Source organism: Trichophyton verrucosum, assembly GCF_000151505.1.
Source record: "Trichophyton verrucosum HKI 0517 chromosome Unknown contig00371_1.f1.exp, whole genome shotgun sequence".
In the NCBI taxonomy this organism is placed as follows: Eukaryota; Fungi; Ascomycota; class Eurotiomycetes; order Onygenales; family Arthrodermataceae; genus Trichophyton; species Trichophyton verrucosum.
The window spans coordinates 1-24,838 of record NW_003315391.1 but is presented as its reverse complement, the minus strand read 5'-3'; the positions used below and the strand labels follow the sequence as shown (position 1 = coordinate 24,838).

The 24,838-nt window shown below is 49.7% G+C and overlaps 12 protein-coding genes across 12 annotated transcripts; 5 read left to right on the top strand and 7 right to left on the bottom strand.

The window, feature by feature from the left end:
• Window positions 1–15: 15 nt before the first annotated feature.
• Window positions 16–358, top strand: TRV_04829 (uncharacterized protein; the record flags this gene model as incomplete). The annotated part of the gene is made up of 2 exons (XM_003021031.1): window positions 16–108; window positions 134–358. Coding segments are annotated over 2 exons (318 nt in total), but the record flags the coding sequence as incomplete, so codon positions are not given.
• A 67-nt stretch (window positions 359–425) lies between these two features.
• TRV_04828 (uncharacterized protein) lies at window positions 426–925 on the top strand (the record flags this gene model as incomplete). Its single annotated transcript, XM_003021030.1, has 2 exons — window positions 426–475; window positions 535–925. 2 exons carry the CDS (start codon window positions 426–428, stop codon window positions 923–925), a joined length of 441 nt encoding a protein of 146 aa, XP_003021076.1.
• A 59-nt stretch (window positions 926–984) lies between these two features.
• TRV_04827 (uncharacterized protein) lies at window positions 985–1,570 on the bottom strand (the record flags this gene model as incomplete). Its single annotated transcript, XM_003021029.1, is given in 2 exon segments — window positions 985–1,169; window positions 1,189–1,570. 2 exon segments carry the CDS (start codon window positions 1,568–1,570, stop codon window positions 985–987), a joined length of 567 nt encoding a protein of 188 aa, XP_003021075.1.
• Window positions 1,571–1,852: 282 nt separating this feature from the next.
• TRV_04826 (uncharacterized protein) lies at window positions 1,853–3,228 on the top strand (the record flags this gene model as incomplete). Its single annotated transcript, XM_003021028.1, has 5 exons — window positions 1,853–1,964; window positions 2,067–2,779; window positions 2,855–2,944; window positions 3,014–3,133; window positions 3,208–3,228. 5 exons carry the CDS (start codon window positions 1,853–1,855, stop codon window positions 3,226–3,228), a joined length of 1,056 nt encoding a protein of 351 aa, XP_003021074.1.
• A 2,186-nt stretch (window positions 3,229–5,414) lies between these two features.
• TRV_04824 (D-mandelate dehydrogenase, putative) lies at window positions 5,415–6,672 on the bottom strand (the record flags this gene model as incomplete). The annotated part of the gene is made up of 4 exons (XM_003021027.1): window positions 5,415–5,508; window positions 5,650–5,987; window positions 6,079–6,498; window positions 6,577–6,672. 4 exons carry the CDS (start codon window positions 6,670–6,672, stop codon window positions 5,415–5,417), a joined length of 948 nt encoding a protein of 315 aa, XP_003021073.1.
• Window positions 6,673–7,262: 590 nt separating this feature from the next.
• Window positions 7,263–8,720, bottom strand: TRV_04823 (uncharacterized protein; the record flags this gene model as incomplete). The annotated part of the gene is made up of 6 exons (XM_003021026.1): window positions 7,263–7,594; window positions 7,655–7,722; window positions 7,784–8,166; window positions 8,227–8,322; window positions 8,444–8,628; window positions 8,690–8,720. The coding sequence occupies 6 exons, from the start codon at window positions 8,718–8,720 to the stop codon at window positions 7,263–7,265; spliced, it is 1,095 nt and encodes a 364-aa protein (XP_003021072.1).
• Window positions 8,721–12,013: 3,293 nt separating this feature from the next.
• TRV_04822 (uncharacterized protein) lies at window positions 12,014–12,883 on the bottom strand (the record flags this gene model as incomplete). The annotated part of the gene is made up of 3 exons (XM_003021025.1): window positions 12,014–12,107; window positions 12,244–12,613; window positions 12,802–12,883. 3 exons carry the CDS (start codon window positions 12,881–12,883, stop codon window positions 12,014–12,016), a joined length of 546 nt encoding a protein of 181 aa, XP_003021071.1.
• Window positions 12,884–14,631: 1,748 nt separating this feature from the next.
• TRV_04820 (phosducin, putative) lies at window positions 14,632–15,662 on the top strand (the record flags this gene model as incomplete). The annotated part of the gene is made up of 2 exons (XM_003021024.1): window positions 14,632–15,324; window positions 15,390–15,662. 2 exons carry the CDS (start codon window positions 14,632–14,634, stop codon window positions 15,660–15,662), a joined length of 966 nt encoding a protein of 321 aa, XP_003021070.1.
• Window positions 15,663–16,833: 1,171 nt separating this feature from the next.
• TRV_04819 (uncharacterized protein) lies at window positions 16,834–17,407 on the bottom strand (the record flags this gene model as incomplete). Its single annotated transcript, XM_003021023.1, has 3 exons — window positions 16,834–16,968; window positions 17,025–17,153; window positions 17,216–17,407. 3 exons carry the CDS (start codon window positions 17,405–17,407, stop codon window positions 16,834–16,836), a joined length of 456 nt encoding a protein of 151 aa, XP_003021069.1.
• Window positions 17,408–19,123: 1,716 nt separating this feature from the next.
• TRV_04818 (uncharacterized protein) lies at window positions 19,124–20,069 on the bottom strand (the record flags this gene model as incomplete). The annotated part of the gene is made up of 4 exons (XM_003021022.1): window positions 19,124–19,194; window positions 19,261–19,389; window positions 19,453–19,708; window positions 19,773–20,069. 4 exons carry the CDS (start codon window positions 20,067–20,069, stop codon window positions 19,124–19,126), a joined length of 753 nt encoding a protein of 250 aa, XP_003021068.1.
• Window positions 20,070–20,688: 619 nt separating this feature from the next.
• TRV_04817 (uncharacterized protein) lies at window positions 20,689–22,644 on the bottom strand (the record flags this gene model as incomplete). The annotated part of the gene is made up of 1 exon (XM_003021021.1): window positions 20,689–22,644. One exon carries the CDS (start codon window positions 22,642–22,644, stop codon window positions 20,689–20,691), a length of 1,956 nt encoding a protein of 651 aa, XP_003021067.1.
• Window positions 22,645–23,273: 629 nt separating this feature from the next.
• TRV_04816 (uncharacterized protein) lies at window positions 23,274–23,405 on the top strand (the record flags this gene model as incomplete). The annotated part of the gene is made up of 1 exon (XM_003021020.1): window positions 23,274–23,405. The coding sequence occupies one exon, from the start codon at window positions 23,274–23,276 to the stop codon at window positions 23,403–23,405; it is 132 nt and encodes a 43-aa protein (XP_003021066.1).
• Window positions 23,406–24,838: the final 1,433 nt, after the last annotated feature.

Here is a 24,838-nt window from a genome sequence, read left to right as displayed (position 1 = left end):
TTGTGGCTGCTGTAGGAGGAGGAGGAGACGGGAGAGGGTGGAAAAAGCGACCTGATCGAGGGCGGTCCGGAAAAACTGAGGGCGAGAGAGAGAGAGAGAGAGTACTCCGTAAGCAGGAAGAACAAACTCCCAGCAAGCAGCGATGATGACGGACGGGGGAGGCGAAGAGAGGAGGAGGATCGAGAGGACAGCGAGCGTCCGCCGGCGATGGAACCCTGAAGGAGATGAAGATGAAGATGAAGTTGACGTTGAAGAAAAGACGGGAGAAGTTAAGAAGAAGTTGAAAGTCGAAAAGTCGAAAAGTCGAAAAGTCGAAAAGTTGACGTCGAAAGCAAAAAACAGCAAAAAGAGAGAGTAAAACCCCAAAGGGAGGCCAGAAGGGGAAAAAGTTCCTCTTTGGGCAAGTTTGGTCTGTTTGGCTGGTGATGCTGAGTAATCCGTGGAAGCAGAAGAGAAGCAGCAAAAGAGAGAAGAAGTAAGAAGTAAACGACTAAGAGTGACTGTCAAGAGTGACTATCAAGAGTGACTATCAAGAGTGACTGTCTTCTTCTTCTTCCTCTTCTCTTCTTCCTCTTCTCTTCTTCCTCTTCTCTTCTTCCTCTTCTCTTCTTCCTCTTCTCTTCTTCCTCTTCTATTCTTCCACTCTTCTTCTCTTCTGCTTCTTCTCTTCTTCTATTCTACTCTGCACTACCGTCTGGCCCCCAACTGCTGCTTACTAACAAGATTACTAAACAGGCAGAAAAAGCAAGCAAGAAGTTTAAAAAGTGTTATTTTAGTTTGTGTTATTTTAGTCTCTTTAAGCGCTGACAGAGAAGAAGAAGAAAAGAAGAAGAAGAAAAGAAGAGAAGAAGAGAAGAAGAGTGGAAGAGTAGAAGTTGGGAGAGAAAAGAGTAGAAAGAAGAGTAAAAGAGAGAGTAAAGAGTAAAGAGTAAAGAGAGAGAGAGAGAGATTACCATCTTCTTACTTCTTACTTCTTCTTACTTCTTACTTCTTCTTCTTCTTCTTCTCTTCTTCTGTGGCGTCTGTATCGTCGGTATCGCTGTATCGTCGTGTATCGTCGTGTATCATCAGCGTATCACTGTCGTAACCACCTCGTATCGCCCGCCGCCTGCAGCCATCTTCTCGCCCTCTTCTCGCCCTCTTCTCGCCCTCTTCTTTGCCCTTTCTGCCTGTCTCCCGCGCTGTCACCGTCCCGTAACGTCTTTACGCCTTCTCCCTTCCCTTTCCTGGCTTGGCGTCCTCTTTTTTTTTTCTTTCTCCTGCGCTTCTTCTTCTTCTGGCGTCGCTTTTTCGCTCGTTCAACCTTCTTTCTTCCTTCTCTCTCTCTCTCTCTTCGCTCTTCTTCTTCTTCTTCCTCCTCCTTCGCCCTCGTCCAGCTTCTTCTTCTCTTCTTCTCCTTCATCTCTGGCTCTCTCTTCTCTTCTCTCTTCTCTCTTCCTCTCTCTTCCTCTCTCTTCCTCTTCGCCCCGAGTCTGTCCCGAACCGACGACAGACGACCCCCGACAGGACCACCGACGAGAGACAAGGCGAACCCAGTCGAGGATCCAAGCGGTCGAACCGTCCGTCTCATTCTCCCCCCCGGAATTGGCCGTCTGGCGTCGCTGCTCTTTATCCCAGCAAGGGCTCTCTCTCTCCTCTCTGTCTCTCTGTCTCTCTGTCTCTCCCAACCACCCCCATCTCCGCCCCATCACCACCACAACAACGACGACGACGACGACGACGACGACGACAACAACAACAACAACAAACAGCCCATAACAGCCATTGAAGACCGGCTGCCCGTCGCTCGACTCTTGCTCTCCTAGTCGTCTGCCTCTTCTCTTCCAGTCTCCTCTCCTCTCCCCCCGTCACCATGGCCGACTCCAGCGAACAGATGCAGGCCAAGATCGTCGCCGCCAGACGCGAGGCCGAAGTGCTCAAGGACCGCATTAGGCATCGCAGAGACGACCTCGCAGACACCACCCGTTCGTTCTCTCCCTTTACTCTCTCTCTCTCTATCTCTCTCTCTCTCTCTCTATCCATCTATCTCTCTCCTGCTCTGTGATTCTAACTAACAACTCTGATAGTCCGCCAGGTCGCCCAGAACAACACTGACCCCCTCCCCCGAATCGGGATGCGCCCGCGCCGCAATCTCAAGGGCCATCTCGCCAAAATCTACGCCATGCACTGGTCCACCGACCGCCGCCATCTCGTCTCTGCCTCCCAGGACGGCAAGCTCATCATCTGGGACGCCTACACCACCAACAAGGTCCACGCCATCCCCCTGCGCTCCTCCTGGGTCATGACCTGCGCCTACGCCCCCTCGGGAAACTACGTCGCCTGCGGTGGTCTCGACAACATCTGCTCCATCTACAACCTCTCCTCCAGAGACGGGCCGACTCGGGTCGCCCGTGAGCTCTCGGGACACTCGGGCTACCTCTCCTGCTGCCGCTTCATCAACGACCGCCGCATCCTCACCTCTTCGGGCGACATGACCTGCATACTCTGGGACATCGAGTCCGGGGCCAAGATCACCGAGTTTGCCGACCATCTCGGAGACGTCATGAGCATCAGCATCAACCCGACTTCCAACGACGTCTTTGTCTCTGGCGCCTGCGACATGTTCGCCAAACTGTGGGACATCCGTGTTGGCAAGGCCGTCCAGACCTTCTCCGGCCACGAGTCCGATATCAATGCCATCCAGTTCTTCCCCGACGGCAACGCCTTTGGAACCGGCTCGGACGACACCACCTGCAGACTATTCGACATTCGAGCCGACCGCGAGCTCAACGTCTACCAAGTTAGTATTCCTCTTTTTTATTATTTATTTTTTCATTTTTTTTTTCTAGTTAATATATACTAACTTCACTATCAGAGTGACCAAGTACTCTGCGGTATCACCTCGGTAGCCTTCTCGGTCTCCGGACGACTACTCTTTGCTGGTTACGACGACTACGAGTGCAAGGTAGGTCTTCTCTCTTATATTTCATTTTTATGTTCATTCTAGAACATGTTACTAACCCATCGTCAACAGGTATGGGATGTGTTGAGAGGAGAGAAGGTCGGCTCGTTAAGCGGCCATGAGAACAGAGTCAGCTGTCTCGGCGTCAGTAACGACGGCATAAGCTTATGCACAGGTTCCTGGGATTCACTGGTAGGACTTACCCTTCTCGTCCCTTTCTTTTTTTTTTTTTTTTGTTACTTGCATCCCAGCTAACTTCTCCCAAGCTTAAAATCTGGGCGTGGTAAACCGGCCAATTTCTCCCATCTACTACATCATACACCTCTACCTACCTCCCAAGACGACGACTACACTGCTCTACACCTTTTACTCCGACCTACCGTCTCCTTTGTCGTTTCCTCTCTGTCTAACTACATCTCGTCCGTTGCTCTGTTAGTGTCTGTCTTGCCTTTTTTCTTCTTTCCTCTTTCTATCTGCCTGTCTTCCTTGTCTTGCTTTGAAAAGTGGAATGGGACGGTCTATCTATTCTTTTCCTGTCTGTCTGTCTGCTCTGCTTTTCCTCTTCCTGCCGTCCATTGTCCCCTCCCAAAAACTTCCTCCCTTATACATGATGCCGCCTTCTCCATCTCTCTCTCTCTATCTCTATCTCTATCCCTCTCTTCCTCTTACCTCGACATGACTGATCTATTTCTTCTTTACTTCATGTTACCTTTTTTTATTTTTTTTGGCTTGGAGCTTTATTACTTACTTACCTCTCTCATCCCCCCCTTTTTCTACACTACTTTCTTACATGGGGATTAATTATTTACTACATCTTCTACCTTCTATGCCTTTCTTTTCTTCTTCTCCTTTGATTCCCCGCCGTCTCAAGGCATAATCACCTCCTCTGACCTCCTCTTGACCTCTCTTTCTTCTCCCTGAGCCATCACCACTAAACTTCATCCTCCCACCGTTCATGCTCTCTATCTATCTACCTCTATACTACTACTACTACCACTACTACTACTACTACCAACTATACTACTATACTATACTATGTCATCATATATACTCTTGACTTGCTCTTAAACAATCCAACTAACTCCTTTGCTTCTTCTTCTTCTTCTCCTCTCCTCTTCTTCACTCCCTCTGCTCTTGCTGTGAACCCCCTCCCTCTGATCGCATCGTCGACGCCTGACAGCTGCAGTGAACAGCCATCTGCATTAACTACTCCCCCTTCTCCCCTTCCCCCCCTTCTCCCTCCTCCTCCCCCAGTGCAGTGACAGCCCCAGCTGCCCTTCCCCCAGGCTATAAAATCCCCTTCCTCCCCCCAGATTTCCCAATTTCTTCTTCTTTCTCTTTTCTTTTTTCTTTCTTTCTTCTTCTCTCCTCCATCTACCAAACTACAACAACCGAGACATATCCCAGCGTCTACTTACGGTTTACTCCACTATATATACATACCTAGGTATATACTTTACTGCACCACACCACACCATGCCATATACGCCTTCGTTTATGTTCCATAAGCTCGGTACCGTGCAGAAGAGAAAAACAGTCGTCTTGACCCCTTTGTGGGTTCCCGCGCTATACTACGTGCGACTGCCGGGGCGGTCAAAAGGTACTTGTATATCTGTCTGGGATTTATTACATATATACATACACGTATAGACACCCACTCACTCGCGGCCTGGCAGTAAACATCTTCCGGGCCGTGGGTGAGTGGGCATGTCAGGCCGAACCTACGCCCTCCGGCCCATATATGGCCGCCCTGCCTGTCTGTCATTCCAAACAATACTCGAAACGGCCACTTGCGCCGATATATTATTACGGGAACAACATAAGTACACCCAACCAATTGCCTCTACCCTGGCTCACTCGTGGTGGTAAGCCTCTTCTCCGGTATGTTCTTTGACTGCTCCATTCCTTTCCTCCCCCTTTTTTTTTCTCCCTACCAACGTGATCCCCGAAAACTAACATGATCTACATCCAGACCGTCTGGCTCCGGTACCTCGGCATTCCGTGTGTTAAACTAGGTATTCGGTATTCGGTATTAATATACCAGTTATTATATACATATATTATACAGTATGATAGCAAGGCAATTATTCCCGGTACGTCACAGCTGCCATGCATGGTTGATCACTTGATGAAAGCAATCTGCTAACATCACTTCTACAGGATGAGGCCGGTGCTTTGCCCTCGTGGCATTATCACGGATATAAATGCCTACCAAAACCAAGCCGCCCAAGAAATTTTCTACCCAGACCAATGGGTTCCACGGTGAAGCTGCTCTATCTTTTACAAACCATGACTATATCAGAAGATGGTTATAAAAAAAAAGGGACCAAAGCGGTCCATGGGTGGCTCCTGGTTCCGCCAAAAGGGAAGCGGTTTAATAACAGGATATTGTGTCTATCCACCTGGGTTGCCGGCTTTGAGCTGGTAGAATATACTATCAGTACCATAATCTAGTTTATTCCACATGTCCAATCTAAGTCTGCTTTTCAATTTCATTAACTGGCGAGATGGGCACCCCCGTAGCATACCATGCCTTGATATTCTCAAAACACTCTAGCTCAGATAGCCTGAAGGCCCCGTCGGTATACCCACCCAGATGAGGCTGTAGTATGCACTTGTCGCTCTCCATAAAATACGGGCTGCGGCATCACGGTCGGCCGTTAATTAAAGAACACAGACAAATATGGATAGCAAGCACTGTGACTTACTTGATGTTAGGCTCGTTAGGAAACACATCTAGACCAGCCATCTTGACCTTTCCGGACTTCAACGCATCCACCAATGCCTCTTCATCAACGATCTGTCCCCGGGCAGTGTTGACAAAGTACACCCCGTTCTTCATCTTCTCGAACTGTTCACGCCCAAGCAGATTCGTAGTCTCTTTGCTCAGCGGGCAATTGACGGATATCACATCCGAGCAGGCAAGCAGTTCATCCAGCGTCGAGCAATATCTAGCATTATACTGCTTCTCAACGTCCTCCGCAAGGCGGTTCCGATTGTAATACACCACCTTCATACCCAACACGTCTGCTCGTTTAGCAAGATACTAGCCGCACATCGAATATATCAATTAGCACGTATCCCATACACCTGCCTCACCTCGCCTCGCCTCCAAAACATATCGTTTCGAGCCCTACCTTCCCAATACTGCCCATCCCAATAATACCCAACACCATCCCGCGAGGAGACCTACTGACGCCCTCGATGCCCTGTCGCCAAACCCCGCTTTTTGCACATCGTTCCGCAACAGAAGCATTCTTCAGCACCGCCAGGATGAGGAAAATCGCCATGTCAGCCGTGCATTCTGACACGGCGTTGCGAGAGTTGCAGAACCATATGCCGTTGCGAGTCATCCAGTCCACGTCGAATTCATTATACCCCGCTGAAGCAGAGGCTATGATGCGACAGTCGGGGAGTAAAGGAGAAAGCATCTCTGCGTCAAATGGCTCAAAGACAATGGTGCCTATGCGCACGATCACAGCGTCGAAGGGCCCATCTTCGCGCACGCGGGCCGCTAGTTCGGGAACCAGGCCGGCGCGGGCAGGAGATGTGAGAGACTGGTATCCTGGCCGTTAGGTATCTGGTATTCTTATGGAGGTATGTTTGCATAACTCTTGACGAGAGGCTAGACTGACATGGAGCTCGAATTTGGTTTGGAAGTCAGCGAGGTACGCCTTATCCGTGAACTCGGGATAGCTTAGACATAGCACTTTGGGCTTTTGCTGGGCCATGATGAAGTAATTAGTTTATGGCCTGTATCTAGTATGGGGTATTTGGCTTCTTTCGTTAACTGGCGAGCTGGAGAAAGGCGATATTCGGCTGATATTGAGGCTGAGACATCGATGTCTTCGTTGTCGGCGTCTCGGTTGTTATCCGAGATCCTGCATCGTATTCGATTCTCCACATGGCTGATTAAGGTGTCTGATATCGATTAAGATGGCTGGCATTATAGATGTAAAAAGTCCTACTGGAGAAACATACATACTTGGCTTTTGATACTCGCGGCTATCCATAGTTATCATTGCTGGATAAACCATCACTCCACAAGCCCACAGGATGGATCGACCCGCCACCCCCCTTCTGAATCCACTATCATTCGGTGGGCCAACTATTTATATAACTATATAATTCGGGAAGATCCATAAGTTGACCAGATCTATATTGCCAGCTACTATAAGTGCTAGCTTATATTATCGAGATTAATGCCGTCGAAAAAGAAAGTTGGTATTGGTATCATTAATTATATACAGGTAAGTTGGTGAAAATATTATCAATTAAGATTATGGTCGTGCACGAGCGAATGGAAGAAAAATGCACCCTCTCATACTCTTCTTCGATCAACCTGGACAAGATTTATGGATGGCTCCGTCGGGCTGTTCTCGGATTTTATCGTAGTGTTCACCGAATATGAAATGGTTTTGGAAATGTAGCCATCCCCGGATTCAACCAAGGTGGAGTTGGAGGTATACTCCTCTCCCTTGGAGTTGCCAGTAGAAGAAGCATTCAGTCGTTTTTGAGACGCAGCCTCCGTGGTTTGGCCAAATACTTCGGGAACGTAGTGGATGAGCAGTGTCCGTATGGCAGGTAGGCACGCGCAGACAATAGCTATCTGGCATTCGATCATGGACCAGTAGTTTAGCGGTGCCATTTCATCTATCGATCATGGTTAGTGAATGGGCCTCTTTAGAAAGGGGGCATCTGGGTGCTACTCACAGGTAGGATTTGTAGTGGGATCATGCTGGAACAGGATAATCACTCGTGCAATTCCAATGGCCGTCAATCTAAGCAGACACGTTAGTTGATTGTGGGAAATAACAGTGAGAATCGGTGCAATAAACTTACAGTAGACCCATTCCGAACATCACTGCAACCCCTACCTTCTTGCGGCGGGATAGTTTCAGCTTGACGACCTCGTATATTGGCATCGTTACCATGACAGTGTCAACAGCGATATTGACAAACCCGTTGACATAGGTTGAGGTCATGAAGTTGATGCAAGTGCCTGTCTCCTCCATCTTCCATGAGGTCCACGCTAGATGGACGGGGACACAGTGGAAAGCATCAACTAGTATCCATGTAATTCCAATTGCCGCATTGAGTGCAATAATACTATATGTAGCGTAACGGAAAGGAGTTGACCTGAAGATTCGCAGCAGGAAGAAACCGACAGATATCTTTGCGAGGGATATCAGAGACTTATATACCAAGACGTATGCGAAGAAGACCTATTTATTCATAGTTAGCTTTCTTCCTCGCATTTCCTTGAGGACCTGGAGAAGACGGACCTTGAATGCTATTGTTAAATCTTCTTGTGGAATAACGTCCCATATGTTTTTGCCAAAGCCATAATGGATCACTAGATAGGTGGTTAGCACTCTATCCTAGATATGTCTTGGGGGGGATTGATCTTACTTTGAGTGTGTAGGGTATAAATCGCAATAGCAAGTATCTACGATCATTAATAAAAAGGAGTTGAAGGTATGTGGGATGGGTCTGCCTTACATATGCCACAGATATGGTATAGTCGTCAGCACCCCATCCACCTCCCAGATGCATCGCCTTAGATGTGATCCTAACTGAGAAGAAGAAACTAGCAAATAGGAAAGGGATAAGCGTGCCCGCATCTACTTCGGCGTATCGCGGTTTTGTGATGATACCACAGGCCTGTGAGCTGAGATGCTTTGCCACTATATTATATTATCTTAGGATACCGAACAGCCCAAAAGTATGGAAGAAAGGAAGTCTTACTCAAAGCCTCACTTCCCGTGCAGTGTTTCATTATACAACCGGCAACCTTTCCCTGGAATGTCTCGTCTGCACAGAGACAGGATATATCTTTGGCAGAGCATTGTGTCCCAGCTTCGGCAATGACTTGGCTCTGACAGTCGGTCTAGGAGTGTATTAGTTGGCGTTCGTTATATCATATTCACATTCAACTAGATAGCAGGCCTTCTTACCGCACACTGAGGGAAAACTTCATCTCTTGCAGTCAAATGCGAGGTAGCAATAGGCGATGCCAGGGCCATCGAGGCCAGGCTCAACACCAACAGGAAGCGCATTTCCGGCACTAAACAATAACTACTATAGTTGATAACTATAAACACCTCGGACGCTCTCACAAGACACACTTCCGTTGGACACAGGAAAAGATTGAGGCCTCACTCATCAGAATGAGACGGCTTGCGGATGAGACGGTCTATATGTCTCCCAAAGTATCTAAACAGCGGCAACTGTCTTTGCTTTTCTTGAGCGGCATAATGGAAGTCACCGTTATTCTGGAAGCAGGCTGCATTTCAACCACTGACTCCAGATCTGCAGGCAACTATTGAACTTGGTGCGCCACCAACTGCAAGAGAACGTCTGGACATAATTGTCCGAAGCCAGTAGCTGGGTATAATTTCAATTATGCAACTTCATCGAATGGGGATCGTTCAATGGCTGCTGGGATCCGCCACCTCGATCGTGATACAAGCAATACAAGAGGCGGCAAAACTCTGGTACCGACTAAATCGGGGCGCATGCAGTGGCCTATGGCGATGTTTTGAGGGGCTGGAGATTGAAGGACATGTTGAGGTGCCCAGCAGGGATCTCTTTTATGGTCAGAATTCGTCCATATCGGCCCTCACTCAGGGGTAAAAACGTTAATAAAACGAAGATTTGCGGGTCCACCTCACAACTAGATGACTACTGATTTAGTTGCGTACTAACGAGTTCACGGCGAACTGGGGTTATTACTTAAATCTTTTGAGTGAAAGCCGCCTGATTAGCTAGTTAGCTGGGTGCCTATTTGACTACCCCGGGAGGAGACAGGGGTAAAGATAAAATGTGGGCAGGGATATGGAGTAGGCGATAGTGGTCTAGTACGGGCTATCGTGTGTTCAGGGGAGACCCGTCAATATATGGCCATCCAATCTCCGATAGAGATATAGAAGAAGCACTGGTTTCCCGGAAGCTCCGGGCATCAATAGTTAACGCCTGCTAGATATAGTTATTTCTCTTCCCGCAATATCCCAGAGTCCTCAAGAACTTCACCAACTGGGCGAGTCGCATGTAGTAACGAGGTAAACTTCTCATTGGCTTTGACGTGAGCCAGCCACTGTCATGATCGATGGCAAATCTCCCATGATGCTATGCGGAGGCCTCTCTGGGTAAGTAAGTGGCCATTGAGCCACCGATACCGCCTAATGGAAATGCATGGCTGGCAGATGCAAATGCAAGACATATGTCAGTCGATAAAGGAGATAGATCTCCCGATGTGTATTACATATAAGCATGATCTACTTCAATGCTTAAGCGGTCGAGTAAAGGGGGCTTCATTGACCATCCGCTATTTGAACGGAAAGTAGAAGCCGGAGAGATGTGTATCTGGAAAGGAGGCCTCAGCGGGCATCGATAGCGTAAAATTTTCAATATATTTCTTGCAGCCAGCACAGTTAGTGTGTAGTCTAACCATAGATTGGCGGCGTGATGATAGTTAACATATCGGATCCGACTGATGAGTGTCTGTGTAAGACGGCTCTAGCCAGCGAACTCAAGCCTCCTTGAAGAGAAGAGCCTCTGCTCCGAGGTTTCTGAGTGGATAGGCTGCTTAAAAGGACCATTTTCGTGAAAATTGATTGGTGTTGGTTTGCTAGGATTGTTCAGGGCAGGCTCTGGAGGGTCTCACGCTGCGGATCCGGCTTGATAGAGGCCAATCTCTGGCCTGAGACCTGATAGCCGGTGCCTGGCAAAAAGGTGGATGACCCCTGGAGTCAGCTCCAAGGCCCTACAATGGCCAGCTGAAGGTTATCGTCCAGGGATGAGAGGTTCAATATACAGTATGTCAAGGTCTCCCTATCTATTTCGCATGCTGTCTGCCATCTGGCGGTGTAATCGGGACACTTCCTAGGTCATCCGTGGCTGTTCAAAGAAGGTGAACAGATTGGGTATCTCTGGCAGTTGATCTCATCTGAATCTCTTAGCTCGTTGGCTATACGAGAAGAGGCTTGTCCCAGCACTCTGGCTGACAGTGTAGATTGTCACAAGCAGAAGCTCGGTACGGAGTACTCCGTAATGCAGTTTTCGCCGCAGAAGAAGGAGAAATCTCCAGCCAGTCGCCCCAGGAAGACACTTGTTGATCTTGGGCAATGATGGCTCTTCTGTGTACAGTTCAAGTTTTCAGCAGTGGAGCTGAGGTTGTGTTGATGGGCGCTGATAGCGTTGAAGATCGCGAGCCTTAAATGGGGTTGAACCATCAAGACAGGCTCCCGTTCGCTCGCTACACGGGAAGACAAAACGATGATTTAGCAACGAAGCAGGCTCTCTCCCGGAATAAAGTAAAGTATTTAAGCGGCAGGATCCATGCCCCTCGAAGTGACTTTTGATCGCAGCAGGGTGTTCAAGTATCTTCTGGCTCGTCTTCCGACTGGCCAGACAGGGATTCGTCCTGAGTAACTCGTAGTTACGGGATAAAAGGGGTTGCCGGCCAGAGTAAGTAAATGGAAGATCAGCTCTCTTTTCTCGAGCTTTACGAGTACAGAGTACCGACTTACATGACCTCAGAACTGTCAATAATGTCACCCTTATATCTGGAGATTCAGACATGGGATCCTGAGAGACCGCATTTCTCAGTCTTTGCTCTGTCCAACTGGCGCTAGTTAACTACCCTGATTGACTGATTCCACACTAGAGTAATCGGGGGTGAGGGACAAGACAGATCGTGGACCTCCCTACTCCGTACTGCCGGCGATATAAATAGAGCTGGACGAAAGAAAGATGGTGTGGTTGGAAGATGCAACTGGGTCAGTTCTGGGAGATGGATCCTACCGCTCAAGGCCCTCTCTACTGATACTCCATAATCATAGAGGGGGTACCAGAGCTAGAGGTCTCGGCTGAGTAGATCAGATCTTCTATCCGTGATGTGGCTTCTTCAGCACATCGATAAGATTGCTGGCTCAGATACTACGATAACGGGTGGTTGGAATCGTCGAAGGGGCTCGTCCGTCTCCAGTCTATAACCCAATATTAACCGCCAACCCCTTCGGCAACCGAGTTCATGATCAAACGTGTAATCATGTCTGTCTATGGGCAAGTCTAGATCCAACTGACGACATGGCTTTTACCAAGCAGCAAGGGGAGGAAGGGGAAATGGTGGCCAAAATTGCGAGCTTTGGCACGACTCAAAAGTCTACAGATGTCGTAGATTTCCGGATAATTTTGTACGGAGCAGAGTCTACACAGCAGGGGTGTTTCGGGTATGTATATCCGTTAAGTTGACACCCTGCGAAAGTACAGGCCGAGGTAGCCTAGAGGTAAGTACTTACATCTCAGTTCCTGCGGAAGATTTGAGGACAAGAGGTAAGTTGTGGCCGAAGAACTCCATCAAGTCGGGGTTGAAACAGGGGAGAACAGGAGCTCCCTCCGCAGAAAAAAGGGAATTCGGCATGCCCATAACTGCCGACACTTCATCCCCTTGCTGTCCAACGGCGAGGGGAGGATTTGTTCGGGTAGAGATGAACGTCTGAACGTGCAGTCGCAGCCCAACATATAAGATTGACAATAATGCTGCTGCAGGTGGTGGGATGGTTGAAACGGCCGCGGCAATGCTTGCATATGTTGGCAGTCGAATAGAGGAATGATAATAACTCAGCGTGATATATCGCTGGCGGCTGGCCAAGCCGATATTCCAGCTCACTGCATGATAGGTTTAGTGGCCTCAGGCAAGAAATGACAAGAGATAAGGGTTGGACTGGACAATTCGACAGCACCTGCAGCCAGCTCGCGGGTTCACGGCGGTCTAAGGGGAGGAGAAAAACCATCCGTCCTTCCAGTGCAGGTTTGGCAGCCAGCCATGCAAATAGTTTTTTCCTTAAGTGCCTAACTAAGAGCAAGGGTTGGAGACTTGTGCGATCGAAGGGATGACGCAGAGATTGCATCGACATCTGCATCGGGCAGGGGAGCCATGCCTGTCTGCCTGTTTGTTTGCCCTGTCTATATGACTGTCTGACGGTCTTTGTATATGTAAGTTAGGAGTGCCTTATATGGAATCAAAATGCAGCAACCGTATGCCGAGGCCAGGAGTTGACTCCATCGGACAACTCAGAGTTGAAAGTACAAACTTCGCTAGCCAACGAGAAGAAAAAGAAATGAAAGCACAGGGAGGAGGTCCAACCGGAGTTAGCGTGCGCTTGTGGAAACCTGAAACAAAGCCACGCGACACAGAGCCCCTGAAGCCGAGATGTTCCCATCAACTTCCTCGCAAGGGGGACGGGCGTTAAGCAAGGATGGCGAAGTTAAACCTCATCAAGTTGTATATTCCTTGTGTGTAATGCTAAGAGGAAAAGGAAAAAGCCTCGATCCACGTGGAAAAGGGGGCGTAGGCTAGCTCATGGCCTTCTTGGATGGCCCTTTGGATGACTCCTTTTTTTTTTTTTTTGCCTCCTTCAGTCCATATTCTGTTGAGTGCATTTTTGGCATCCAACCCACGGATAGGCCGGAAAGAAGTAGCCCACTCTTAAACGCTCTCTCTGCGGAGGATCTCCATCTTGTCCAGAGTTATAGTTGATCACACCCGTCCAGTTGTAGCTTCGTTGCGGAGCATCTTCTACCGGTGTCCTCCGTCGTTTGGCAGCACAGCAGTTACTTACTTCGTAGAGCCACAGCACGAGATAGAGAAGAGCCCTCAGACGGGTGATATATCAGTTTCCCATGTGCTCGAACGGGACATCCGAGATCAACAGTCACTGCGTAAGCCTTGTTTTGGGCGTCTCCTGCTTTCGGCTTGCGACCAATTCCTTTTGTCTGTTCCGTGTCTCTTGTGCTGCCGTGTTTCATCACAAAATGTCCAACGCAGCCGAAGAGCACATGTATGGAATGCCCAAGTAGCGCTCGTCCCCTCTGGCGCACCCAGTAACCGGTTCAGGACAAGAGAAAGAAGCAAAAACGAAAAAACTACTCCATCGTCAGCGTCTGTCTGGAAATATGGAGGAGGGAAAGAAGCAAATCATATCAGGCGGAGGGGAGGGACTGGCCACTTGGGTGCTTTTGATATCCCTGGATACGAGCCCAGAGCGCAAGAGGTCGCCTTGCCCCTGGCCTTAACCTTCTGAAACAGCCTCCCTCGTCTCTCTCTCTCTCTCTCTTTCGATGCTCCGTCTATCGTCTTTGCTCTCCCTCTGCCTGCCTCCCTCCCAGCTCTCCTCCTGCCCAACCGCGGACCCTGCAAAGAAACTCCCCATTGGCCGCTCCTAGTGTGTCTCCAGCTGGTCACCGACCCAAGATTTGGCCCTTTTTTTGCTTCTTCTTCTTCTTCGCCTTCTTATTCTCCTTCTTCGTCTTCGTCTTCGTCTTCGTCTTCTGCTGTTGGTGGTTCGTCCAAAAAGGCGGGCGGTTCCGGCCAAAGTAACGACGTCGTCACTTTTTCCTCTCTCTCTCCTCTCTCACTCTTGTCTCTCACACGCACTCCACGCACCCGCAACCGCAAACCACGCAACGCCGGCCAGCCAAAAAGCAAAGAAGCCCCTGAAGAACGGCCAACGAGAGCAAAGAAACGGCGCGAGCGAGCGAACAGAGTCGATCCTTAGTTAGCACAGCAGAAAAAAGTAAGTAGGGATCATACCCACCCACCCGTATCCGGAACCGCCCTCGCTCGACTCTTATGGTTATATATACTGAGCCTGTCTTTCCCCCCGTCCCCGCGAGCAGCGCCCACCATGTCTCCCGCCCAAGACGAAGCCGACGCCCTGCTCGACCCCAAGGACAAACAGCCCGCAGCCCATCCTGAAGACCTCGCCCACTTCTCCGGCGACGAGTACAAAGACGACGACGAGGAGGAGGAGGAGGACGAGCACAACGAGAAGCGCACCAACCGCATCCGCGCCGCCCACGCCGCCGCTGGAGACGACTCCGACGAGAGCGAGATCGACTTCTCCGGCACCATGGTCTCCAAGCCGGCCGCATACCACATCCCGGCGACCGTCTACGACGCCAACACGGGGCCCAAGGGCGTCATTGCCGATGCGCAGTCCTTTGAGCGCGCGAAGAAGCGCTCCTTCAGACGCACCCTGACCTCCGCCAGCGCATTCGACTACAACCCGTTCTCCCGCAGCGGCCACAACTCTCCCGGCGCCAGCGAGAAGCACAGCAAGAGCGGCAGCACCAGCAACTTCATACACCGCGGCGCGAGTCCCGGCGACTCGGCGGAGGAGAGTGACGAGGATGAGCGCTTCATGCGCCAGTGGAGGGAGGCGCGCATGCTCGAGCTGCAGAACAAGTCTACTCGCCGAGTCAGCCCCAGCAAGCGACGGTACGGCAACGTCGACACCGTCGATGCCACGGGATACCTCGACGCCATCGAGAAGGTCACCCCGGGCACCGTCGTCGTGGTCTGCATCTACGATCCAGAGGTCAGTCCTTTACCCTCATATAGCTACTTTATATATATACATATATATACTAACGGCATATATAGTCGACTGAGAGCTCGATAGTAGAAGACTGCCTTACTTCGCTTGCTCGCAAGCAGGCCACCACACACTTTGTCAAGCTGCACTATGAGATCGCCGAGATGGACCACATCACCGCTCCGGCCCTCATCGCCTACAGGAATGGTGAGGTCTTCGCTACCATCATCGACGTCATGAAGCAGCTGCCAGATGGCCGTGGCTGCAGCTCTGCCAGCATAGAGGCCTTGCTTATGCAGTACGTCAACATTCCCCCCATACACATATACTTCTTCCATTGAACTTCCCTGCTAACTGATATCACAGACACAAAGTGCTCTAGACCCGCTTAATCTCGCTGTCTCTTTCCACTTGCCTTTTCTGCTCTTTTCCTTATATCCTCTAATCATTAATCTCTTTATATCTCTAATGTTATGACTTCCATTCTTCCACTCTCATACCCCGATCATGCATTTTCCTATATCTTGTTATCCATCCTGTTCTGCTGCTGTTTTCTCCCCATCATATCATACCATACCATACCATACCCACCTCTTATACTAGTCTGTCCTCTCTCTCTCTCCCCCCCGTCTTCCTCCCTTTTTCTCTTCCTACCTTTGCCTTGGGAGGTGAAATAGCGCCGGTGCACCTAACCTGGTTGGCTCATGGAGGTGTTTTCTTGCCTTGCCTTGAATTTCATACTCTGGCAGTATAGAAACCTGGTACAAAAAAAAGTACAGGGAGGTTATTTCGTTTATTTCGTTTATTCCCTCTATCGTTTCTATTTAATCTCGAATCATGTCTCTCCACTATTTTTTTGATGATAACACATTTTATAGCATAGGCATATCTATCACTGAATTCATCTTTCTCAACAACCATTTTTGCATGTTCTCTGTATTAATGTCTCTCCGTATATATATACTGGTTACCCTCTTTGACTTAGTCATGGAGAAGCTAGACACCGACTCTAGTAACACGTAGATATAAATAACTGCAAGAATGACTGAAGCGCATAGTACTAACAATATACAAAAAAAAGCCCCCAGGTTCGAATTATCAGAATGGGCAAAGTTCTTCATCCAGTAACTATGTAACGCCATTTTTTTTTTTTTTTTTTTTTTTTTTTTTTTTTTTTTTTCGTTTTTTTTTTTTTTTTTTCCGCAAAGACGCCAATTGATATCTGTCCAAGGGGAGGGGTTATAGGTCTCGTTACTCTTGCTCCATTGTCTCTGCATTAACCCCCGTTTTCATCTCTTTTTGTCTCGTTTCTTTTGGTTTCATAGAAATAGCTTCATTCTCTCTATCCTATCTTAGAAGGCAGGCGTTAATTATAATACTCCCTTTTCTTGTGTGAAGTCCCAGAGCATTCTTATCAGAGCGTCGGGGAGGGTATATAAATCAACGTGGAATTCTCCCTCTAAGATCCAAGTTAGCTCGGGTAAACCCATCTACCGCGAGGGACGGAGAATGTCAAATGTCCTTACGTTCAATATCGTTTTTAGTATACGAGTCCGAGGACTTGTTGTCATGCACCATCTGGACAACTTGGAGCAGGTCATCTTCTCCCAGCTTCTGCAGGCCATCTGCTAGCTTCTCCATATCGACCTAAAGAAGAGCTGTCAAAACATGCATTCGCCCTATCAACAGAAAAGACAACTTACGTTTTTATCCACGCGTTTCTTCTTCTTGGACTCCTCCTGGCCCCGTTTCTTCACTCCATTCTCATCGCCAGGTACAGGGCCGGACTCACGCAGCTGGGCTAGAAGCGGAGGCTTAGGGTTTTTGAACGTCTGTCCCCCAAGGTTAGAATTGGAGAGCATTTATGACGTATAAATTGCGACGTGATACGTACAATAACATGCTTTGACTCGTACTTGCTCGATTGGAAGTTCAAGTCATGCGTAATGGAATGGTCCTTGTCTGGCGCACTCAAGACAATCTGCATATCGAACTCACCCCATCCTTCCTCTTCGATTCTGAAAGGAGGGGATTTTATAGCTAGTATAGTCAGCAGCCAGTTCCAGTTCCGCAGTGTCAACGCCATGTTGGGGGGGGGGGGGGGGAGGACAATAAGTGCGGCGCAACGTACTCTGCGTAGCTCTTTGCTCGAAGCTGGGATGTAGATGGTATGTCACCTTCGGGAATACCGACGCAGGAACGGGCTCTCCATGGTCGTTCAGGAGATGTATCTCGACGGACCATTGACGGAGCGGGAAGCCTTCGATACCGGAGTTTGGGTCCCTGTTTACCGTGAACACACCTGGTTAGCCGGCGAATTTCACTGCTTACACCCTCAGAAGCTATGGGTATATCCTTGGCCTGTAGGAGGGTGATCCGGCGCGCATTGCCCATGTAGCTACGAAGCAGATGTAGCCGACTTCATCATCCAAGCTCCAAGCTATACCGCACGGGTATCAACAGGGAATCATGCGCCGGAACACCCCATATACCCAGCCAGCCCAGGGAGCTACAGCCATGCAAAGAGGGGATCGCGAGGCGCAACAAAGGAACCTTGAAGGGGATACGAACGATATACGCGACTCCGTAACGATCTTAATAGTGCGCTTGACCTATACCATGCGTAAAACACCCGAGTCAGCTCATCTATCATTCTCTCCGCGCCTAATCTGCAGACGCGACTTGCCGAACGAAGCCAACACAGCGCGGGCTCCAGGACCGGTATGGTAGAGGCGGGTATGGGACTTACATCTGGCATCTTGGCCTTGCGTCTCTCTATTTCTCCAGCAGCGTGTCAGAAGATATCCTGGCCCTACTCAGCGCCGCTTATGAGTTTCAGGTTCGTTCCTGGCAAGCAGGAGGGAAGATAGCGGTGGGCGGGGGGGCGTTTGGAGGCGGAGGTGTGTGGTCGTCCGCTGTCACTGATGGCAACTAGTGATGAGAACAGCGCACTGGAGCTTGCAGCCGGCAGAGAAGAGGATGTCGGTCTGTTGATATCTCTCTTTCTTTCTTTCTCCCTCTTTCTCTCTTTCTCTCTCTCTGTCTGTCTCTTTCTCGTCGCTTTCGTTTGGCCGCTTTTTTCCCTTTGGTGGTTGGAAAGAAGTTTTGTATGAGGTAATCACGATCTCTTTGCTTTTTCGCCGAACGGAAGAAATGTTATCAAAGGGAAAGGGGGCAACAGAAGAGAAGTCAAGGAGACGATTACTGGATGGTTACTTTGGCTACGGGAGCAGAAGAGCAGCAGTTAGGCTCTGGGAAGAGCATGGATGGTGGTTGATTTTCGTTACGACGGCTATCCTTCCCCCTCAGTCTGGCCCTGGCTGCTCTAGATGGTGGCAGCAGGGCCAAGGGGAGGAGCGGGCAAGGGGGGCCAGCTCGCGAGCGCCGTGTCTCCGCGAACAAGGGGAGGGTAGAGAGAGAACATCATCAAGAGTACAATCTCAGGGCATTGCATTGGAGTATATTGGAATATTGGGATTGGGATATGGTGGGCAAGTTAAAAGGGAGTTGAAATGGGGGGGGGGGGGGGGGGGAGATGTTATTTCTAAATAAGGGTCTGTGACATAGGTAGAAGGGTTCCATGCAAAAGATGATGGCATAGGAGCAGTGATGGTTGTCTGCTAATGAAGCATCAGGTGTAATGCAGGAACTGTGGGTTGCATGGCTATATTTCGATTCGATGGCGGGTTGTCATTCTTCTTTTCTTTTTCATCTTTTCATCTTGTGTTCATAGCAGTAGTGCTGGCTCATATCTCTCCAATCTCCTTAATCCAAGGGTATCCTAGTAGCGAACAGGGTCGACTTAGTCCTTGCCGAAGAGCAGGGCGTTCTCTTCCTGCGCCTTTTCAAAAGCTTCTTTGAAGAGAGCGGCGTCTAACACGGAGGATTAGCGTCTTATCCTGGGGTAAACATGACAGAAACAGGGAAGTGGAAACTTACTCTCGCTGTTGGCAAAGCGAATAGCCAGGGTCTGGGCCTCTGGCTCGCCGTCGCTGACATCTGCAGCGGCGTTCCACACCCAACTTCGATCACTGCCAACGTTTGGCGACAGCTGCATGTCAGGCACGACTAAGAGTTGATTATTAGCAAGTGTTCAGTATAGCCTAACGTAAATTGTAAAAAAGGCCGTACCGTAGTGGTTGGCGCAGACCTTGAGGGTCTTGTCTCTTCGCATGAGCAGTCGGGTCTTGTGGTTCTCCTTGTGCTTCAACAGCTTGATGTCACCGGTTCCACGCTCCTTCCACTCCTTGGACTCCCGGTCAAATCTGAAAAGTTTGGCGCGCATCTTGAAGGTCTGCTCCTCCAGCTCCTCGTTGGTCTTGATCTCGACCTTCTCAGTCAGGCGGATGACTGGCTCGAAGTGTACGTCCGGCTCAGCCTCGGGGTCCTTCGGGGGGACGATAGTATTAGCATAGCAACCGACAGCAGGCAAGCCACGGCCATCAACTCACCTCATCGTCGCCCTCAGTCTTCTTCTTGGAGGAACCGGATGGCTCGTCAGCGTCATCTTCCTGCTCCTTTTTCTCCTTTGGTGGGCCGCCGCCAAACATGGAGAAGACGGAGTCGGTCGTGGTAGGTTTGCTCTCCTCTGCAGCGGCCGGCTTATCCGCCTTCTCGCCCTCTCCCTCAGCCTTCTTCGACTCGTCCTCGCCTGCCTTTTCGGTTGCGGTGGTCTCTTCTTTCTTGTCTTCAGTCACGGCCTCTGGAGGGGCAGCGGTGGTGGGGTCGGGCTTTTGCTCGTCTGCCATGGTGGGCGGGCTCGGTGCTGGGAGGACGGGCGGTTGTGTAGATCAAGACAGGGCCGGGACGGACGCTATATCGCTGTCGCTAAGGAAGAGCAGAAAGCAGGAGATGCTGGAGTCGTAGATGTTGCAGGTCTTGTTGTTGTTGTTGTTGTTGTCCACGCAGAGCGAGCGAGAAGAAAGGGAGAAAAAAAAAAAAAAGGCTTGAAGGTGGGCGCTTCGACAAGGTTCAGTTTGGGACTAGCGCAACTCTCGTTCCTTTTGCCCCTGGACGGGCTCGATCGAAGATGCACAGCGGGCGCTGGGAGGCGTTGGCTAGTTTACTAAGTGACTAGTTGAAGAAGAGACTGGCTGTTGTACGGGCAGCTGGGTGACAGCTGCATGGCGCGTGGGCTTGTCCGACTCGCTAACTAGTTGGGGTGGGCGAGATGCCCGATGTACAGGTAGATTTGATATGGACAGTCATTAACTAGGTAGGTAGGTAGCTGGTTTTATTGATACATTATTTTCCTGTTTCTCCCCCCTTATTCTCCTTTCCTAAGAAGCCAGTTCCTCCCTTCTGGTTGATATTATTGCCAGAGCGTGCGGAAGACGGCTAATGTCCTTGAACGCATATTGACACGGATCAAGTGGAAGCCGTAAGATTTTTTCGGAGGTCTCGGAACTTGGCCTTCAAGTCGAAACTAAAGGCAGGAGCTCGAAGCTGCTGTGCTCTCTCCTGCGCGGCTGACATCATGGAGGAGGCGGATCTCCGGGCCTTTCGACGCATAAGTTGTGCTTCTGCCCTTAGCTGGTCAGACGATTGGCGGAGGGATTCCTTCGCCTTTTTGAAGAACCCGTCTGAGGCCTCCCTGGACCTGGCTACGGATTTTTTTGCACGGCTAACAGCACGGTCAAAGAGATTGCTGATGCGGTTGCTTGTTGCGTCGGCAGAGGTTTTGTTGGTGTACATCCCCCAGGCATCATACATGCTCCTAAAGTCAAAGGTGAGTTTAATGTATACTTTTGAGAGTCCAGTCTTGGCGTCGGCCAGGTCTCCACGGAGCGTCTGGGACAGAGACTGGGTAGCTCTCTTCCAGCTAGCAATTTTCAGCCATGGGGTGCCAAAGTCAACGCCGGTGACCTTGGTCAATTTTGGCTTTGACAATGCAGAGACGGTAATGTTCATGGGACCATAAGCATCCTCGGGGGCAAGTCGAAGGGTAAAGACGCCGTCGAACAGCTTATAGAGGTCAAATGGGAGGCCGTTATTCTCCCGAGTCACTTTGATATCAAACTTGTTTCCGTCTCTCACTGATACGAGGCGGTTGGGTAATCGGACAACCATATGGTGGTCGCCGACGACATGGACCTGGACATCGTCTGATTCACTCATGCCCTGAGCTTTGGCGCAGGTTAGCTGCGTGATGAAGTCGTCCATATTCTGCGGGGCACGAGAATGTGATTCAAAGTACTGTACTCCCTCTGGAGAAGTCGAAACGACCGGAGTCTTCGCACATATGACCGGTGTAGCAACGGGGGTGATAATAGTTTGAACTCTTCCTGTTACTGCGCCCTCCTGGACCTGGGTAGATATCCCTAGGCAGGTATCAATGTATGGAAACGTGAGGGCTGTGGCGACAAGGGACAAGATTACTAGCACAAGTACATGGAAAATGTCAGGATATTTCTCCATGAGCTGTGCAAGTCTATTGCTAAACCCTTGAGAACGTGGAAGTTTCTGTTTTCCTTCTTTCTTTTTGGGCTTCCCCTGGCCAGGTACAGCGCCCGGCTGCGTGTATGCAGGCCGGGATTGAGACAGGGCTGATATCATCTCGTTTTGCTGTGTTATGGTCTCGATAGCTCTCCTCAAGACATCTGCATGTGTCTGGGCCAGATGAGATGGTGTATTCTGTGGAGAAGTATTAGCTGGGGCCTCTCTGCTTTCATCCCCGGGCATCTCCTCATCATGATGATTGGTTTCATGGTCATCGTAGCTTTCAGGTTCGTCAAAGATATGAGTGGCATCAGAACACGGATGATGGCGAGGGACTCCATTGTGGTTGTTCTGTTGCTCTACACGGTCAAACTGCGCCGGGTTTGAAGTTGATTCGGGCCAGTCAACACCACGAGACTGTACGTAGTTTCTCTCATCTTCGGATTCTTCTTCAGATGCTTCTTCTTCTTCGGATTCATCTTCATATTCATCATGGTCATATACTTCTTGGTCATGTTCGCTATCAACGGAGTGTGCTGGGGTAGAGCCCCAGCCCGAGGGAGTGGCAACGCTGCTCCCATCTTCATCCTCGTACTCATCTTCGATATCCTCGAATTCTTCATCGTCAGTGTTGGTGAGAGGTGGAGTCAGGAGAGATGGCGTCTCGGAGGTGCTGCTAATGCCATCAACGACGCTGTAGCTTTGGTCTCCATCGCTGGCCGCTGCCTCGCTGCCGTCATAGGTTGCCATATCACTGGCGTGGCCCGAGGATGAAGGCAGGTGAGGATGAGCACTGCTTCTATTGAGACTACGGGGGAAGAGGTCCTCGACAAGTGCCCATGTTTCTGGGGTCATGTCCTTTGGTCGCTGATTTTCCTCCTCCATCGCGGGTCCTGACGTCATCGCTTCAGCAGTCGAAACGGCGCCGTTAGTTAAGTTATGGGGAATGGAGGCGCTGCGGGCTAGCCCAGATGAAGCAGGGGCTAGAGAAGCTGGTATTAGGGGTGTGTAGAGGCGTATGTAGTGACGGAGATAGGCAGGGGGAGGAAGTGCAAAGACAAGAGAGGCGAGTTGAGGGCAAGGCGAGTAGCTAGTTAATATTATGTTGAACGGGTGGTGGTAGTAGTAGTTATGCGGAGGCAGCCGGCTAACTAAGGAGTTAGTTATAGCGCTGTCATATGTATCTAGTTCTCGAAACACTTGTCAGAGCACGTCCGTCTCTTGGACGTGATTTCGAGCAGCTGTAGGTATGAGTTGTGCGCAGGATGAGCTGTCGACGTAGGCGTTTGACAGAGCCAGGCGCGGGGGGTTAGTTATATGTGTGTGTGTGCGATGGCAAAAGTTGCTGCTGAGTTGTGGTTCACCAGAGAGTCAGCCACGTCGTCAGCTGCTGAGAAGCTGCTGGTGCTCCGGGGGGACGTCTCTTGTGCTCTTTATTTACAGGCAGATAGAAATGACGGTGGTGGTTGGTTTGATGCTGGGTAGTTGAGGCTGAGTGCAGGATGTCGGGGATGATGGAGGAGGAGGAGGATGATGGTGGTGGTGGTGAAACCGATGAGAAGACGACGGGAGAAGCAGAAGATGTCGTCAGACCAGCGTCAACAGCCCTAAATAATACTAATAAACTCGAGAGAAGCCCTAGATGACGTCGCGAGTGGGAGTTCGCCGTCGCCGAGATGCTTCATGGGAGTTGCAAACTGTAGGCTGGCGGCGGTAGAGGAGAACTACGATGCTGCGCGGCTCTTTTAGTTATATACAGCTACGGAGAAGGGCCTGTCCCTGCAGATCGGAGTCCAACTCGCATCTAGACTTACTCCGTATAGGGGTTCTATTTACAGCCGACGCAGCGGACAAGTATCCATCAGCCCACAAAACAGGCTTCGGATCTATAGTTAACTGACTGGCTGCTGCGTGTTGGCGCAAGCAGCTGTCCCTATAACTACTTGATAGCTCTCCTCCCCTGTCTTGCTGCCAATCAACTCCCCCCCAGAGCACTCTCCAGCATGAAGCAATCTAGACTTTTTTTTGGACAAGGAAGAAAAGGACATGCTATCGGTAGCCTGGGTTTGTCAAGCCGCTGGAAAACAGAAATTGCCTCCTGATGGAAACTCTACCTAGCATGACGCAGATGGCCGGCCTGTCAAATTTTGCATGCGTCTCTCTCTCTTCAAACAATGCATTTTGGCCTCGAAATTCATCTGGGTATAAATTCTCTGCCGGCTGGATGGCCGACTGCGCTTGCATAGCTGGGAATTTCCGCAGTAAAAGCAAGTGGCATTTCAAGCTTCTCCGGTTCTATGCATGATATCAGCAAAAGCCCTACTAGACCAACAAAAGCACACGGCGATATATTGAACTGATTCCATTATTCATGAGCTGTGTAAGTTTTCAATTACGAGGATAGGGTATGTTGGATAAAAACGAGGCGGAGATTTTGTATCCCTTGACAATGGGTGGAAATAGAGATGACAGACAAGCAAGGAGGAACAAGAGCAGCAGCATCAACAACGACAGAAGGGAAGCTGTTTAAAAGCAATTTACAAAAAGGCGGAGACATGCGAGATAAGACAGCCAGAGAGGGAGAAGAATGCGGATTTAAAAGTGGGACAAGATTTTATATAGGAGTTGGGAGTAAGAAACTGACAAGACGAAGAAGGGATTTGGGGGATGAGGATGATGGAGGTAATGACTCGATTCAGTTGATTGCAAACGACGTTTCCTTCCTTCTCTCTTATTAGTATATCCGAATGGGCTTCTGCAACAGGTGAACAGCGATGATAAAAAAAAGGAGAAAAAAGAAAAGAAAAAAAGAGGTAAGGCATCGAGCCAAAGAACTGTATTAAATGATAATTGTTGGTCGGCAGCAAAACGCAAAGCTGCGAGGCCCTTCTTCTATCTCATGTCATGGAAAAGGGAATGGAACGGAACGGTTTCAAAGTTTTCGAGCACTGTAATCCTCCCCGAGATAAAGTTACCGGGGGAAGATATAAGATGGAATGACGAAGGAAAAAAGGGGACGGAATTTCGAAGGTTGGCTTGATGATTTAAAAAAAAAAAAAAAACAAAAAAAAAAAAAGAA